Genomic DNA, 17,185 nt, shown 5'->3' with positions numbered 1-17,185 from the left:
ACACAAAATCCATGCGTACGTGTGTGTATAGTGCGGATGTTATCGTGTGTGTATGCATGTGTTTGTGCCTATGTTAGTGTTGCTTCACAGTCCCCGCTGTACCATAAGGTGCAAGCATTGCCAAGAGTGTGCAGAGCTGTCATCAAGGCAAAGGGTGGCTACTTTGAAGAATCTCAAATGTAAAATATATTTTGATTTGTTTAACACTTTTTTGGTTACTACATGATTCTATGTGTTATTTAATAGTTTTAATGTCTTCACTATTATTCTACAAGGCAGAAAATAGTAAAAATAAAGAAAAACCATTGAATGAGTAGGTGTGTCCAAACTTTTGACTGGTACTGTATATCATAAATGACACATTGTTGTTGTATAACATGATCATTTAATGGTCATATTTTATACAAACACTGAACACAAATATCAATGCAACGTGCAACAATTTCAAAAATTTGACTGAGTTACAGTTATAATGAAATCAATCAATTGAAATAAATAAATTAGGCCCTAATCTATGGATTTCACATGATTGGGAACACAGATACGCATCTGTTGGTCAGATTCCAAAAAAAAAAAGTAGGGGCGTGGATCAGAAAACCATTTGCCTCATGCAGCGCGACACGTCTCCTTCACATAGAGTTGATCAGGCTGTTGATTGTGGCCTGAGGAATGTTGTCCCACTCTTGAATGGCTGTGTGAAGTTGCTGGATATTGGCGGGAACTGTTACACACACGCTGTCATACACGTCGATCCAGAGCATACCAAACATGCTTAATGGGTGACATGTCTGGTGAGTATGCAGGCCATGGAAGAACTTGGACAATTTCAGCCTCCAGGAATATTGGGTACAGATCCTTGCGAGATGGGGCCATGCATTATCATGCTGAAAATAGCCCTTGAAAGTGAGCATTTGCCCACTGAAGTCACCGAACTGCAGACAGGTCAAGACCCTGGTGAGGATGACGAGCATGCAGATGAGCTTCCCAGAGATGGTTTCTTACAGTTTGTGCAGAAATACTTTGGTTTTGCAAACACTCAGTTTCATCAGCTGTCTGGGTGGCTGGTCTCAGATCATCCCGCAGGTGAAGAATCCGGATGTGGAGGTCCTGGGCTGGCGTGGTTACACGCGGTCGGCTGTTGTGAGGCCGGTTGGACATACTGCCAAATTCTCTAAAATGACGTTGGAGGCGGTTTATGGAAGAGAAATTTACATTAAATTCTCTGACAACAGCTCAGGTAGACATTCCTGCAGTCAGAATGCCAACTGCATGCTCCCTCAAAACATGAGACATCTGTGGAATTGTGTTGTGTGAAAAAACTGCACATTTTAGAGTGGCCTTTTATTGTCCCCAGCACAAGGTGCACCTATGTAATTATCATGCTGTTTAATCAGCTTCTTGATATGCCACAGCTGTCAGGTGGATGGATTATCTTGGCAAAGGAGAAATGCTCTATAACCAGGAAGTAAACACATTTTTGGAGAGAAATGTGTTTTTTTATGTGCATGGAAAATGTCTGGGATCTTTTATTTCTGCTCATAAAACATGGGACCAACACTTTAAATGTTCAGTATATGTACCCTATGGAAATACAGTATTTCAATAGACAGAGGCCATCTTTGTACATACATTTAGAAGCCAGAGGTGAGTCTATGTCTAGAAAGTACACTAATAAATGAAATGTATGTTGTCATAATTGTATATTATGAATATGGTATCGAGGTGAGGTTAGGCGTAATGTTATCTATCGGACCATCTGTTCTCTGTTGTGCGCATTCCGTTTTTGCCCAAAAACCAATAGACTTTCTGGTTAATTCAATACAATTCAAGTTATATTATTACCGGACACAGTCCAGTTATTCAGGACAATCAAGTAACATTGATGTTAACCATCTTATGACACAGTGCCTCTGAAGTCGCTTAATTGGAAAATACAAAAGTGGATAATTCCATGTCTGGTTATTTTACCACCCATGAGGGGTCTTTCTTGATGGTGTCATTCTCGGGGCCCAGAATAGCAACTCCACATGTCCTTTGTCCAATGCCAAGGTACCTGTGTAAAACATAAATCCCAAATATTAAATGGCCATTTTCTGCATATAACATTTTATTCAGGCCAATAATATGGTTTACCTAGGGACAATTTCAAAAAAGACAAATTCATGGTAAAATGTAGTTGGAGCACAAAAAACAGATTCATATCTGTATTACAAATTCAACACTTGAAATTATATTCAACCAAAACTACATTACCTGCCAGCCACATCGACAATGCTCTTGTCTGTGACAGCAAAGAGTCTCTCTCTGTGGGCCTGTTTCAGCTCATCTGTGATTCCACTCAGGAAACGGCCCATACCTGCAACACGGTGGTGTGATGTGTCAAGACATGGATTGACAGTCGGTCTATTTCATCTCTTTGTTTTGGTCTATTTATAACATGTCATTTAGAAGTCTCTAATGAAATGTATCTCTTTGTAGACACTGTAAATGTGTCCAGTGCTGTCCTCATGTACAGTAAAAGTTAACAGGACATAAACAAACAACATGTTAAATGTCAGGTAAAGAGGTTTAGAGCTGGGATTTAGGCGACTCCAGGAGAGATAAGGAAGGGCCCATCTTTTGTCAGCTGTAGTATTTGTCATCCAGTGGGGTTTCAGTTCAGTATGGAAGGCTCTGAGTGAGTCCCAAATGGCACCTTATTCCCTACATAGTGCACTACTTTAAACCAGGGCCCATAGGGGTACTCATAGGTCTCTGGTCAAAAGTAGTGCACTAAATAGGGAATATGGTGCTCTACCTTTATCGGAGGGGGCGACGGGGGAGTCCACGGCTGAGAACACGGACAGCTTGGCCTCATTGATGTCCTGCTGGGTAAACTGTCCTGATATGGCCCAGTCCACACCCTTACGGAAAGCTGACAGAGTCTGCACCGTGTTGGGGTCTCTGAAATAAACACAGGGGCATGCAAATTAAATATGACAAGTTATCTAATGCATTCACATTTTAATGAATAACTCCACTTAATGTACTCTGAACATTTTGATAGGTTCTGACTTCTAAACGTGAAATATGAAATGCAGAACGTTTACGTTCTGTCAGAACATGTTATTGTTAGACATCAGGTATCCTATGGAAAGGAGAAGTGCCACAGTCTGCTTTCAGTTGTTGGGTTGTAATTTGAAATACTTGCTACATCAGAAGTGAATGGTTATCTGTAGGAGGAATGTATATGGTGGGTCAATAAAGGTTGGATATGAGTCAGGGGCTTGGAATGTTACTGAGGAAGGGAAAGGCAATCACATGGTTGTCGTCACTGATAAGGATGGATAGCTGTGGATTAGTGAGGAATGGGGGCAGAGGTCAGGTCGGGTCACATGAAGGCAGAAGGAACAGTTTATTACCAACATCACTTAACTTCCTGCCTAGCAATGAAGATGTAATGTTTAGAGAGAAGGAGAAGACTCCACCTAAAGTGGGGTATACATACATGCACGTGTGGGAACATGTCTTTGCCTGTTCAGCTCTCTGACCCATTGGGTGAATAAACTTGGTTTTAGCTTTTCCTGGTTGTCCGTTAGGTACTAAATAAACGGAGTAAAAACTAACAATTTCATGACTCTAAGATCAAGAAAAAGCATTCAAAATAGTTCCGATGTTTCGTGATTGCATGTATTATTTTCCATTTCCTGAAAAGTTCCAGTTTTGGAGAATTTCCTTCGACATTGACTCTGTCATGTTTTAATCTGGTTAACAACTGTTAAAACCTCTTTGAATACGATATAATCCTGTCTTATTACAGTACATTAATACACTACACACCTGTATGAATAGAAGGTGAATAGTCCTCCTCCCATCCTGGCCCCTCCACCGTAGGCCCCACCCTTTTCTCTGATCTCTCCGTGCAGGTACTTAGCCGTCATCATCCGGGCCAGGATATTCAGGCTGAGGGAGACAGGGGGCAGAGCATGGCTAAGTTTTCCAGAAACCCTGGTTGAAGGATTCTGGGTTTCGTGCATTTTCTAAAGTAACCAGCATTTTGGAACCCTAGTAAATGTAAACATGGATCCGAGAGGGTTTGGAAAGACATGGAACATGAACTACTAGGGCGATAGCTTAACACAGTATTAAGACAGTCACCTGGCACAGTCCTCATGGGTGAAGGGCACGGTGCGGATACACTCGCTGACAAAGTTGATTGGGAAGGGCATTGGGAAAAATGTCTTCATCTGGCAGGGCTTGAAGTTGGGCTCCTGTGTGGGGATGATCAAACACACTCACATTAGCTTAATGGTAGAATATGGAGGTCAGAGACCAATGATAAGTGTTACTTAACAACAATGAAAGTAAGATCAAACTAATGTTCAGGGGCTGTATGGATCAAGTGTCTGAGAGTAGGAGTGCTGATCTAGGATCAAGTCCCCTGTCCACGATGTAATCTTATTGATTGTGATCTAAAAGGCAAAACTGATCCTAAATCAGTATTCCTATTGAGATGCTCTATACAGTACATACGGCCCCGGGGCCTAGTTTAAAAGTGGAGGCGATACGCACAGCGACAAGTTTTCTACTTGGGCCAGATCCAGGGGGTGCCAGTGGGTCAAGAGGTCTCTGTTAGGATCAAAAGAAAAGTGAATGAAAAATCCTGTCAACTCACAGTGAAATACAGGCTTCATCCCAAATGCGACCCTATTCTCTACACAGCGCACTTCTTTTGACCAGATTCCTATGGGCTCTGGTCAAAATGTCACATGGAATGATGCTGGAGAGATGGAGCAGGTACGGGGAGTAAAACATTTAATAAATAACGGACATGGAACGAGACAGGAACAGCGTCAGCAAACAGGTAACACAAACAAAAGACAATCAATGCAGAAGCGGGGAACAGAGCTGGGGAACTGACAAATATAGGGGAGGTAATAACAGGTGATGAGTGAGTCCAGGTGAGTCCAATATCGCTGATGCACGTGATGAGGGAAGGTAGGTCTGCGTAATGGATGATAGGAGTGCGTGATGCAGGGGGGGAAGAGCGGGAGCAGACGTGACACAAAAATAGCGCACTATGTAGGGAATAGGGTGCTACTTGTGACAAACCCACAGTACTCATTCCAATTGGTTATAGTGCAGTCTCAGTACAGTACCAAGATAGTGTGACAAATTCATACCTCAGTGATATTGGACTGGACTGGTTTGCGATCCTTCTTATTGGAAGCAACATTAAACATTAAGTTATCCAACTGTCCAGCGGTATTAGACATCTTCTGCGGTGTTGCGTTAACCGCACATCTGTCCGAAGAAGTTGTAAAACACTTTACGTAAAGTCAACATAGAGAAATCAGAGTAAAATCTTAACCTTTGATAAGTAACTGTCACGTGTAAAGACTTTACCCACCTCATGTTCAGTGGGTTGAGAATGTGTCTCTTGATTCTAGGAAGTGTCCGTAGAACTTGGGTGAGGTCTGGCATCTCTGCAACCCTCTTCATAAACTTGACCTGATATTCAAGATGCACAAGATACCTGAGATTTTTCATTTGAGGGTACAGAAGTGCATTATATTCTCATTCAGAGGGTACAATACCAGTGTCCTTCGTCATTAGAGCTTTCTCTTCGCTTGTTGACCCTCAGGTTACATGGTCTGACTTCACCACAGTCCTCCCCCCTCTCACCTGCTCCATCCCTCCGAAGGTCTCCTGTAGTTCTCCTGTTGGGGTAAGGTTGCGAGCTGCCCGTGTCATGGCATACATGTGACCAGAATTAGAGATCCCATTGGCCAGTTCCTGCGCCGACATCATGACCAGCACACGCAGACGCTCCTCGTCATCAAAGTGCGGGCTGTGGGTCAAGGGTCAGAGCAGAGCGGGACAAGGGCTCAAATAATATCAATCAAATGACTTATTAGAAAACAATGGACATGTGGATTATTAGTGATAGATGGATTATTTACAGATTGATAATTATCTGATAAGAACATATAACCATGTAATACTGTTCCATGGTATTATTCTACTGGACATGTGAGCCTACCTGTTGAATATGTCACTCCACAGGTGAAACATATCAGGAAGATTCCTCTCCAGGCAGGAAGATGAAAGGAGGACTCCCTGTGAACCAGAGGTGATTGAGAATGCTCTTTCTAGTAGCCAATTGCATTGCGTACTTGTGTAGGGAATAAACTAGGCTTTATGGTGACTGACTGACTGACTGGCTTGCTGACTGGCTGGGGACTGACCTGTTCATACATATCCATGTTAGAGTAGTCAGGGGTGACTGATGTGGAGATGGACATGCCTCCTGTCTTCAGCTCCATCTGCTGGTCCTGCTGCCTGTAGTCCAGCCCTCCACAGCCCATCCTGAAATAACACACCTTCTCAATTATCATTATTTAAATTATCTCATTTTACAGCCACACTGGACCAACACACACTCCTTATCATACACACCTTACATCCCATCAAGAAAGAACACACACTCCCATGACCTTTTCACAAATTCTACTGACCTAACAGCCAACACAGCACGCCATCTCACAATCACCTCAGTAACCCAGACTGACACATTCTCAACACAAATACTCAATAGTCTGTATCACAATTGCAACTACCTCCATTATCTTCAACTAGAGGACTAGACCGATTAATTAGGGCCGATTTCAAGTTGTTTTCATAACAATAGGTAATCAGCCTTTTTGGACGCCGATTACATAGCAATCCACGAGGAAACTGCGTGGCAGGCTGCCCACCTGTTACACGAGCGCAGCGTCAAAAGGACCTTGTGGCTGCAAGGAGCCAAGGTAAGTTGCTAGCTAGCATTAAACTTATCTTATAAAAAAACAATCAATCTTCACATAATCACTAGTTAACTACACATGGTTGATGATATTACTCGGTTAACTAGCTTGTCCTGCGTTGCATATAATCAATGCGGTGCCTGTTAATTTATCATCGAATCACAGCCTACTTCGCCAAACGGGGGATGATTTAACAAAAGCGCATTCGTTGCACAAATGTAGCTAACCATAAACATCAATGCCCTTCTTAAAATCAATACAGAGAAGTATATATTTTTTTAAACCTGCATATTTAGTTAAAATAAATGCATGTTAGCAGGCAATATTAACTAGGGCAATTGTGTCACTTCTCTTGCGTTCAGTGCAAGCAGAGTCAGGGTATATGCAACAGTTTGGGCCGCCTGGCTCGTTGCAAACTGTGTTTCTTCCTAACAAAGACCGGAATTCATTTGCCTGAATTTTACATAATTATGACATAACATTGAAGGTTGTGCAATGTAACAGCAATATGTAGACTTAGGGTTGCCACCCGTTCGATAAAATACGGAATGGTTCCCTATTTCACTGAAAGAATAAACGTTTTGTTTTCGAAATGATAGTTTCCGGATTTGACCATATTAATGACCAAAGGCTCGTATTTCTGTGTGTTTATTATAATTAAGTCTATGATTTGATATTTGATAGAGCAGTCTGACTAAGCGGTGAATGGCAGCAGCAGGCTCGTAAGCATTCATTCAAACAGCTCTTTACTGCGTTTGCCAGCAGCTCTTAGCAATGCTTGAGGCACAGCGCTGTTTATGACTTCAAGCCTATCAACTCCCAAGATTAGGCTGGCAATACTATAGTGCCTATAAGAACATCCAATAGTCAAAGGTATATGAAATACAAATGGTATAGAGAGAAATAGTCAATGCGTCATAATTCCTATAATAACTACAACCTAAAACTTCTTAACTGGGAATATTGAACCACCAGCTTTCATATGTTCTCATGTTCTGAGCAAGGAACTTAAACGTTAGCTTTTTTACATGGCACATATTGCACTTTTACTTTCTTCTCCAACACTGTGTTTTTGCATTATTTAAGCCAAATTGAACATGTTTCATTATTTATTTGAGACTAAATTGATTTTATTTATGTATTATATTAAGTTAAAATAAAATAGTTCATTGTTAATTCAGTATTGTTGTAATTGTCAGTATTACAAGTATATATATATATATATATATATATATATATATATATATATATATATATATATAAAAATCGGCCGATTAATCGGTATCGTTTTTTTTTTTTTGGTACAGCAATAATCGGTATTGGCGGTGAAAAATCATAATCGGTCGACCTCTACCTTCAACACATGTATATGAAACCACACGAGCTAAGCCTTCTGGACAATACACAAATGATCTTTCATATCAGATTGGTTCTGGACTCACTTGGTGATGACACTGCAGAAGAGGGGCACGTATAGTCTGAGGTCCTCAGGGAGGCTGTTGAGACTACACATAGCTCTGAAGTAGACCATGCCATTGGTGGGCTGCTCACAGTACTGTACTGGCACTCCTCCTATTGGGATGAAGAGAGTAGAACAGGACAAATGTCAAAGGTAGGCAAAACCATGAGACAAATGACCCGAGTGTCCTAACGTTGAACTTCAAGGACTGATTCTCCAGGGAGCTACAGAGTTTATACATCAAAACGTATCCATAGTCCCGTGCATGTTGTTTTAAATGAGGGGTTTAGTCTATCAAAACAGACAGACTGGGTGGACTAGAGTGTAATCTCAGAACCCAGAGTAACTAGAGTGTAGCGTCAGCGTGTATCCATTAATACAGTAAGTACTGTACCTGCAGTGCCCATCTCCACACGTGTGACTGCTATTGTTGGCTCAATATCAGATACTTTCAGGGCAGGGAGACATGAAGCATCCTGGGTCTTGCTCTGAATCGACAGCAGCTCAAGACCTGAATTGAAAACAACACAAAATAAAAAATGTTTTCATAATGAAGTCAACGAGTCTCTCGATTCTCCTTTATAGACGTAGAACTGACCTTTCTCATAGATGTCTTTCTTGTCACTCTCAGACAGAGCCTGTATCTTCTTCTGGAGTTTCTCCTCCTCTGCTTTGACCTGTTTCTCCAGGTACGCCTCATCAGGACTCATAGACAGAGTCAGTCTGTGAGTATTATCCTGCACGGGCACAAACATGACCCTCATGACATGACACGACCCTCATGACATGACACGACCCTCATGACATGACACGACCCTCATGACATGACCACAACACTAAATAATGTAAATGACATTATTACACCGATGATGTCATGTTCTGCTTTCAACAACACCATGGTCTATGACCCCTGCACGATAACTTCTCAACTTTCTTGACGAGACTGCTGTATCTCCTTTATTGATTTGTTTTGTTGAATGTCCTGTTACATACGTAATTCAGATTTAGATGCTGTCTATACTGAAACTTAAAACTCAACTTATTTTCTCCTGTCTGGTTACTCACCTTGAAGTAGTGCACGACTTTCTCCTGGAGGAAGCGAGGGTTGTCCTTCAAGGCCTGTCTGAACTGGGTCACACGGTCGCTGATCTTCAGCAGCTGAACCGGGTCTCCATCATGGTTCCAACAGGAAGCTATGTACTGTTAGCCGAGAGACGACAACACAGGGTGAAACATGGTTACATTGTACACAAGAGCTGCCCAGGTGTGTGTGTGTGTGTGTTTGTGCGTGTCCATCGTGGTTCCAGCAGGAAGTTATGTACAGCAGAGACAAGTAAGCATGAGTTGACCCACACAAAACACCAACATAGTTAGAGAGGTGCTGACTAACGGAATACTAAACTTACCAGAGGTCATACTGTATACAGGAGTGCTCCCAGGACAATCACTATGGTTGTGTGTACATTCTTGAGTCTGTCTTTATATACAGTGAGCTCCAAAAGCATTGGGACAGTGATACATTTTTGGTTGTTTTGTCTCTGTACTCCAGCACTTTGGATTTGAAATGATACAATTTGCGCATCTAACTTTCCAACTCATCATTATTCACGATTCATTCAGGATTATCCATAACATTGGTAGCATCCACATGAATGTAGAAGTGTTTAGAAACATATTCTATTCATATTTACAATTAAAGTGACTCCAAAATGACACATTGGGCACCAAATAATCTGAAACACAACCAAAAGAAACAGCAAATGCATCCAAACAAATTTGTAGTCACAAGCTTGATGTAGTCATTGCATGCTATGAATATGGGACCAAATACTTAACTTTTACTGCATCTCAGTGCTGGAGGCGTCACTACAGACCCTGGTTCGATTCCAGGCTGTATCACAACCGGCCGTGATTGGGAGTCCCATAGGGCGGCACACAATTGGCCCAGCGTTGTCCGGGTTAGGCCGTCATCGTAAATAAAAATGTGTTCTTAACTGACTTGCCTAGTTACATAAAAGGTTAAATAAAAGTACATTTGACCTAATACTTTTGGTCCCCTAAAAAATGGGGGACTATGTACAAAAAGTCCTGTAATTTCGAAACGGTTAACTCGATATTGATGAAAATACCCTCAAATTAAAGGTGACAGTCTGCACTTTAACCTCATAGTCATTGTATCATTTCAAATCCAAAGTGCTGGAGTACAGAGCCAACACAACAAATAATGTGTCACTGTCCAAATACTTTAGGAGCTCACTGTACAACTTAATTCCCTGCACATTTAATCTCTGTTTAGGGTGAACATGTGTGTGTTTAGGGACTTGTCAAGGACTTGTTCATGGTTAAAACAGCACAGGGAAGGAACTAGTCATGCTGTGGCCCTGTACTGTACTCACCGAGGCCAGAGACAGGCCGAAGCTAGTAGACTGATGTTTCATCTGGATCTCAATCTTATGAAGCAGGGCCTCTATCCTCTCCTCCTCAAATCCATTACTGGACCATTAGGAGGGAAGTACAGTTAGATGAAACGGCATTATTGTGATGACAAAAGTTACAAGAAACATTAGCAGCAAGTGCACTTACGCAATGATCTCATCAAAGGTTTGGATGATGATTTGCTTGACTTTCTCTATATCTTCTTCGGCCATTCCTTGTAAGCCAATACTGAACGATGCCTCTTTGGTGCTCCCATCATATCTGAAAAATATACACCGGTAAATGAAGTATATACTGTTTCACTTAAAAGGCAAACACTTTAAACAACATTTCTTACATTGCTCCCCAGAATACTATGAATGTTGTTCTCATGTAACAAGTTCTAAACGCCTCCCACTTGAACCTACCCTACGACAGAAGAAAAGTCTGTTCCTATCTTGGGTTCTATAAGGGCCTTGTAGAAGGGAGCGTTGGGTCCAGAGATCATCAGAGAGGACATCAGACTCAGGGTGAAGCCCTCAAACGTATCTGTGATACTGCAGAAAGAAGAACACATGAATGACACCACTACATTATCACTTACTGATTTTAAGCTAAATGACCAAAATGCATATGTAAATCACGGTACGCACCAATTGAGGTTACAGTCACTTTAAAACTGACCAATGTATACTATCCCAGACACAATTTTAGAGAAACAACTGTTAGTGTTGCAGTAGATCAGCATTACATACTCTCCAAGCAGGTAGCTCATACACAGTGTGTTCTGTTTGGATGCATCAGGCGCCATAGCATCAGGACTGCAGGTCACATGGTCCTCTCTCTGTGGACAAATCAATTAGAATTACAAGAATTATAAAAGCTTTATTGTCCACACAATGTGGAAATTTATATTTGGCTTCACACATAAAAAAAACAGACATCAAAACATTATCAAACAGCACCTTATCATCAATATCATTCAAATAAGCAATTACAGTGAAATGTATTCAAACTTCCAAACCATAGACCTTGCCAAAGTTGCTCAAGTTGAGAGAATAGATTTGGAAAATCTAGGAGCTGATAATGAATGAACTAATATCTGACAGCTGGTACTGACTGAGCTACAGTGATACTGAATGGGCAGACTCACAGGCCTGTCCCAGTGGGGTTGGTTAGGGACAGCAGTGTTAGGCTCAGTGCGTTCAAACTTGGACAGAGCCTCCTCATGGATCTGTTTCAGGTGCTGCTCTAAGGGCATGTCCCCGTAGGTGAAGAACCTGAGGAGCAGAAAAGGAAAACCCTGTTACTGCCAAGGTCCAACAGAGTTGTGTGACAAGACACAGTGTGACTGTACCGAGTATTTAATATTGGGGTGTGTGACAGTGTGTTGTGCCGTGCATTGCTAATTGGTAATGTGTGACAGTGTACTGTGCAGGTCATGGTGTATCACAATGTACTTTACAGTGTGTTGCTAGTATGGAGCAGTAGCTAGTGTGGCAGCATGTTAGACTGTACCTTGCGTTGCTGGGGTGGTAGTGTGTGGCGTGGAAGTGCTTGAGTTGCTCCCAAGAGAGGTCAGGGATGGCCAGAGGTTCCCCTCCAGACACCACACCATATGTGTGGTCAGGATACAGCTTGTTCTGGAGGTACTGGGCATACACTTGCTCATTGTCTGACTGAAATTACATACAGAGAAGAAATGTAAGACTCCAATATGACATCCATTTGTCCATCTCCTGAGCAAATGATTCTGTAATTAACATAGCCTAATTCTCACAAATTAATCACAAATACAATGAAATATCTATTAATAGTTTGGAAAGAAATAACTCACAAAAGCACCCTTCATTTCATTGAAGACAACTCCTTTGAAGACCAAAGGGGAAGTAGGATCTGTAGGGTTTTCATTCTCCAGTCTCCATCCCTCCTGCCTTTAATGAAACCCATTGAGGACAAGGGTGTGAATGGCAAGACTTCTGATGTCACTGATTATGATGAAAGAGGCATCTATTTAAACATCACACTTACCGAAAATCTAGTTCCCCCAGACAAGGGAAAAACACTGCATCCAGATACACGGAGAGGAGATTCTGGAAGTCTTTCCCGTTTTGTGTGGAGAATGGATACATGGTGAAATCACTGGCTGTGAATGAAAAACAATGATTTTTAGACACCATTCTCTCTCATCACACACACACACACACACACACACACACACACACACACACACACACACACACACACACACACACACACACACACACACACAACCTGTGAATGCATTCATGAAGGTGGAGAGGGATCTGTTGAGCATCTTGAAGAAGGGGTCTCTGCAGGGGTACTTCTCTGAGCCACACAACACTGTGTGTTCCAGGATGTGTGGAACCCCTGTGTTGTCCATCGGGGTCGTCCTGAGCTGAACACTGCAAAGGTGTTAGGACAAGAGAAGGAAACACTGTCATTACAAAAAGCATTGTCTTAAAATAAGTACTTTGTTATTAAACTAAACATTTAATTTGATCTAATCTTTTCCACCTGCCTGCTCTCTCTGTCATGGTAGCAATTGAGCCAGGGGACAAGGTTACATTTGACCAAATCCAAATGACATTTGACCTAATCCAAATAAAGCACAATCCCACAAATGTGGGTTTATTACCTAAAGAGATTGTTTTTGTCATCTCTAGCTGCGTGTAGATACTGGGCGCCTGTGTTGTCATGGGTCAGTTTGACAGCTGTAAGGAACAGGTCAGGAACAGCAACCACCTGCAGAAATACAGGAAGATAAGATCACATTTTATCTTTACCTTACGCTAACCCTTGACTAAAACTGAATGTGAAGATGATCAGAATCAGGGTGATCTTTTTGTTGTGGATTGGGGTTTTCCAATCCTAGGGTCCCAAAGGGATGCACACTTTTGTTTTTGCGTTTGATTAGTGGAATCAGGTGTTTTAGTGCTAGGGCAAAACAGGACCATGACTGAGAAACACTGTTGTGAGTAATGTGATGACTTGGTCATTTCACCTCCTTGACTGTGAAGCCATGGATCTTCTGTCCTGCCTGGTACTGCAATACCCTCTCTGTTGCTGGGGTGCTCCTGAACCTCCATGATGGATTATGCCCCTGGAAACTGGATTTGCCAAGAGAGAGACCATTGCTGGCTTGCATCAGCTGTTGCATCACGTTATACATTTGTTTAGGTGTCTTTCTAGACAGCAGAACACAGAGCAAGAATACAGCTGTACAGGTTTACCTACGTGTAAGGAAAGCATCGATATACTTGACACCACTGAAGGAAAGGTGTTTGAATATAACGTTACAGTATTTAACTGGCTAGCTGACTGGCTAGCTAGCTAACGTTACATTACTCACCTTAGAGATCGAAGTTTCTGGAGAACTGTTTTACTCTGCCTAAACATTATTTCCTTAATTTAGCGACAATAAAAATAATGGGTATTTATCCGTACACAGGCATATCAGAATACTACGCTCGGAACAGCTCTACTATTAAAAAAGAATAATCACGTTTTGGTTAGTTACACATCCATGTCCTCTCATGCCGACTATACTGTTGTAGCTAGTTGACACACTGAAATTGAAGTGGACAATGTCAACGTTGCGTCAGCTGCGCAATGACAGATAAACTAATACATGTATTGACCCAAGTCACTCATTGATATTACTATGTGTGGGTTCATGTTGTTTATAGATCTACATAAATTGCGGCTTGCTATTTAGAGTTGATGGACTAGACTTTCAGTGTTGTACAACTTAACTTTCTATTGGCTAAGTAGGTAAGAACATCCGATATGATTGGGTAAACGTGGTATGACGACGGTTACAACGCCATGACGTCCAGAAGTTTACGGGCAACACCAAAATAATGTACAACTAACCTGGCAACACGTGGTTCGGGACGTAGCTAGCGTGCGGCGAGTAGTGCGGAAGAAGTGGAGAACATGTTTGAGAAGCATTAGCTGTACTTCAATGCGAACAATATGGGTGTCAGTTCTGATGATATGGAGCAGGAGGATGAGGGTCAAGGACCGGAATGGTCTGTAGTGGAAAGACATACAGCACCAGGCAAAAGTTAGGACACACCTACTCATTCTAGGCTTTTTCATTATTTTTACTATTTTCTACATTGTAGAATAATAGTGACGACATCGAAACTATGAAATAACACATGGAATCGTGTAGTAAGCAAGAAAGTGTTAAACAAATAAAAATATATTTGAGATTTGAGATTCTTCAAAGTAGCCACTTTGCCATGATGACAGCTTTGCACACTCTTGGCATTCTCTCAACCAGCTTAATGAGGGAGTCACCTGGAATGCATTTCAATTAACAGGTGTGCCTTGTTAAAAGTTCATTTGTGGAATTTCTTTCCTTCTTAATGTGTTTGAGCCAATCAGTTGTGTTGTGACAAGGTAGGGGTGATATACAGAAGATAGCCCTATTTGGTAAAAGACCAAGTCTGTATTATGGCAAGAACAGCTCAAATAAGCAAAGAGAAATGACAGTCCATCATTACTTTAAGACATGAAGGTCAGTCAATCTGGAAAATATCAAGAACTTTGAACGTTTCTTCAAATGCAGTCGCAAAAACCATCAAGTGATATGATGAAACTGGCTCTCATGAGGACTGCCACAGGAAAGGAAGACCCAGAGTTACCTCTGCCGCAGAGAATAAGTTCATTAGAGTTACCAGCCTCAGAAATTGTTGCCCAAATAAATGCTTCACAGAGTTCAAGTAACAGACACATCTAAACATCAACTGTTCAGAGGAGACTGCGTGAATCAGGCCTTCATAGTCGAATTGCTGCAATGAAACCACTACTAAAGGACACAAATAGGAAGAAGAGACTTGCTTGGGCCAAGAAACACAAGCAATGGACATTAGACCGGTGGAAATCTGTCCTTTGGTCTGATGAGTCCAAATGTTAGATTTTTGGTTCCAACCACCGCGTATTTGTGAGATGCAAAGTAGGTGAATGGATGATCAACGCATGTGTGGTTCCCACTGTGAAGCATGGAGGAGGAGGTGTGATGGTATGGGGGTGCTTTGATGGTGACACTATTGGTGATTCTGCAGCAATACGCCATCCCATCTGGTTTGCGCTTAGTGGGACTATCATTTGTTTTTCAACAGGACAATGACCTCCAGGCTGTGTAAGGGCTATTTGACCAAGAAGGAGAGTGATGGAGTGCTGCATCAGATGACCTGGCCTCCACAATCACCCGACCTCAACCCAATTGCGATGGTTTGGGATGAGTTAGACCGCGGAATGAAGGAAAGGCAGCCAAGAAGTGCTCAGCAAATGTGGGAACTCTTTCAAGACTGTTGGAAAAGCATTCCAGGTGAAGCTGGTTGAGAGAATGCCAAGACGATGCAAAGCTGTCATCAAGGCAAAGAGTGGCTACTTTGAAGAATCTAAAATATATTTAGATATTTTTTTTTTTACTTGTTTGGTTACTACATGATTCCATATGTGTTATTTCATAGTTTTGATGTCTTCACTATTATTCTACAATGTAAAAAAGAGTAAAAATAAAGAAAAACCCTTGAATGAGTAGGTGTGTCCAAACTTCTGAATGGTACTGTAGGAAGAAGAGAGATCATGATACTGAAAGCAGTAAAGCGTCTAGTAAAGAAAGCATAAAGAGGGCCAAGGTAGGAAGCAAGAGTAATAATGTGTTGGAGTGGAAAGTGGTGATGGTGTTTGAGACCACAGGGCCTCATTTACACCCTAACTGACTAACCACTGCTGTAGAAAAAGAAAGAGGTGAAGTCAAATTTGCCCGGTTCATTGGAAATGGTAGATTGTTAATATTTTGTGGTAGCCATGCTCAGCAAGGGAAGATTATGCAAATGGTATAACTTAATGGGAAGAAGATTAAAAGCCATGTCCCTGGTGCTTATGCTAGGTTGAGGGGAGTCATCACTGGGGTCCCAATATCTATGTAGAAAGATGATATTAAAGAAAATGTGAAGGGCGGTAGTGATTGCGGTCAAAAGGTTGATCAGTAGGAAAGCGGCTCAAAGAAGTGAAAGCTCATCAGTGCTGCTGAGGTTTGAGAAGGTTTTGCCTGGAAAAGTACAGATAGGATTCCTTAGTTTCAATGTCAGAAAATGTGTCCTATCCCCATTGCAGTGTTTTAAATGGGGGGGGTATAGAATCAGTCATATTGTATTGTATGCAGAGGCTGTAAAACAGATTAGTAGAACTACAGTGCGGACTGATTGAGCTTACATGGATGTTCCTGCAGTAAGTGGACACACTGTCGGAGCTGTGCTTCTGCTGGTCCTGGCGTGGTTTTGAGGCCTGTTCATAAATCTTGTGCTCATGAATGTGTGGTGTCAAAGGACACTTTAATAATGAATAAAGTTAACTTCATAGCTTTTATTGGGAAGGTTATCAATACGACTTGGGTTGTGGAAAGCAGAAATGCCAGGTTGAAGGTTATTTGGAGACGGTAAAAGAGATATTGGGGGTAACCAACGTTACTGTTGAAATGATTGTT

The 17,185-nt window shown here is 41.7% G+C and overlaps 1 protein-coding gene across 1 annotated transcript; it reads right to left on the bottom strand.

Moving 5' to 3' along the window:
- Window positions 1-1,510: 1,510 nt before the first annotated feature.
- LOC106568831 (presequence protease, mitochondrial) lies at window positions 1,511-14,317 on the bottom strand. Its single transcript, XM_014139534.2, has 27 exons — window positions 14,033-14,317; window positions 13,685-13,790; window positions 13,319-13,425; window positions 12,934-13,085; window positions 12,691-12,805; window positions 12,497-12,593; window positions 12,178-12,338; window positions 11,813-11,939; window positions 11,415-11,503; window positions 11,088-11,216; window positions 10,828-10,941; window positions 10,641-10,737; window positions 9,310-9,444; window positions 8,843-8,981; window positions 8,639-8,755; window positions 8,228-8,357; window positions 6,228-6,348; window positions 6,023-6,099; window positions 5,665-5,830; window positions 5,390-5,490; window positions 5,163-5,283; window positions 4,552-4,608; window positions 4,138-4,250; window positions 3,820-3,942; window positions 2,798-2,943; window positions 2,254-2,356; window positions 1,511-2,053 (listed from the first exon to the last, which is right to left on the bottom strand). Exons 1-27 carry the CDS (start codon window positions 14,077-14,079, stop codon window positions 1,960-1,962), a joined length of 3,084 nt encoding a protein of 1,027 aa, XP_013995009.1. The 5' UTR covers window positions 14,080-14,317; the 3' UTR covers window positions 1,511-1,959.
- Between the last annotated feature and the right edge of the window lie 2,868 nt (window positions 14,318-17,185).

The sequence above is a fragment of the Salmo salar genome, chromosome ssa14 (assembly GCF_905237065.1).
Source record: "Salmo salar chromosome ssa14, Ssal_v3.1, whole genome shotgun sequence".
NCBI classification, from domain to species: domain Eukaryota; kingdom Metazoa; phylum Chordata; class Actinopteri; order Salmoniformes; family Salmonidae; genus Salmo; species Salmo salar.
The sequence above is the reverse complement of the archived record's forward strand: the minus strand, read 5'-3'. Positions and strand labels throughout refer to the sequence as shown.

Excerpts from the sequence above, each read along its gene's own strand:
- LOC106568831 (XM_014139534.2), bottom strand. The coding sequence starts at position 14,079 with ATGTTTAGGCAGAGTAAAACAGTTCTCCAGAAACTTCGATCTCTAAG. Across the intron at positions 8,756-8,842 it reads GAAAGACATCTATGAGAAAG|GTCTTGAGCTGCTGTCGATT; the intron begins GTCAGTTCTACG and ends TTTTCAATTCAG. Across the intron at positions 2,357-2,797 it reads CGTCGCCCCCTCCGATAAAG|GTATGGGCCGTTTCCTGAGT; the intron begins GTAGAGCACCAT and ends ACCGTGTTGCAG.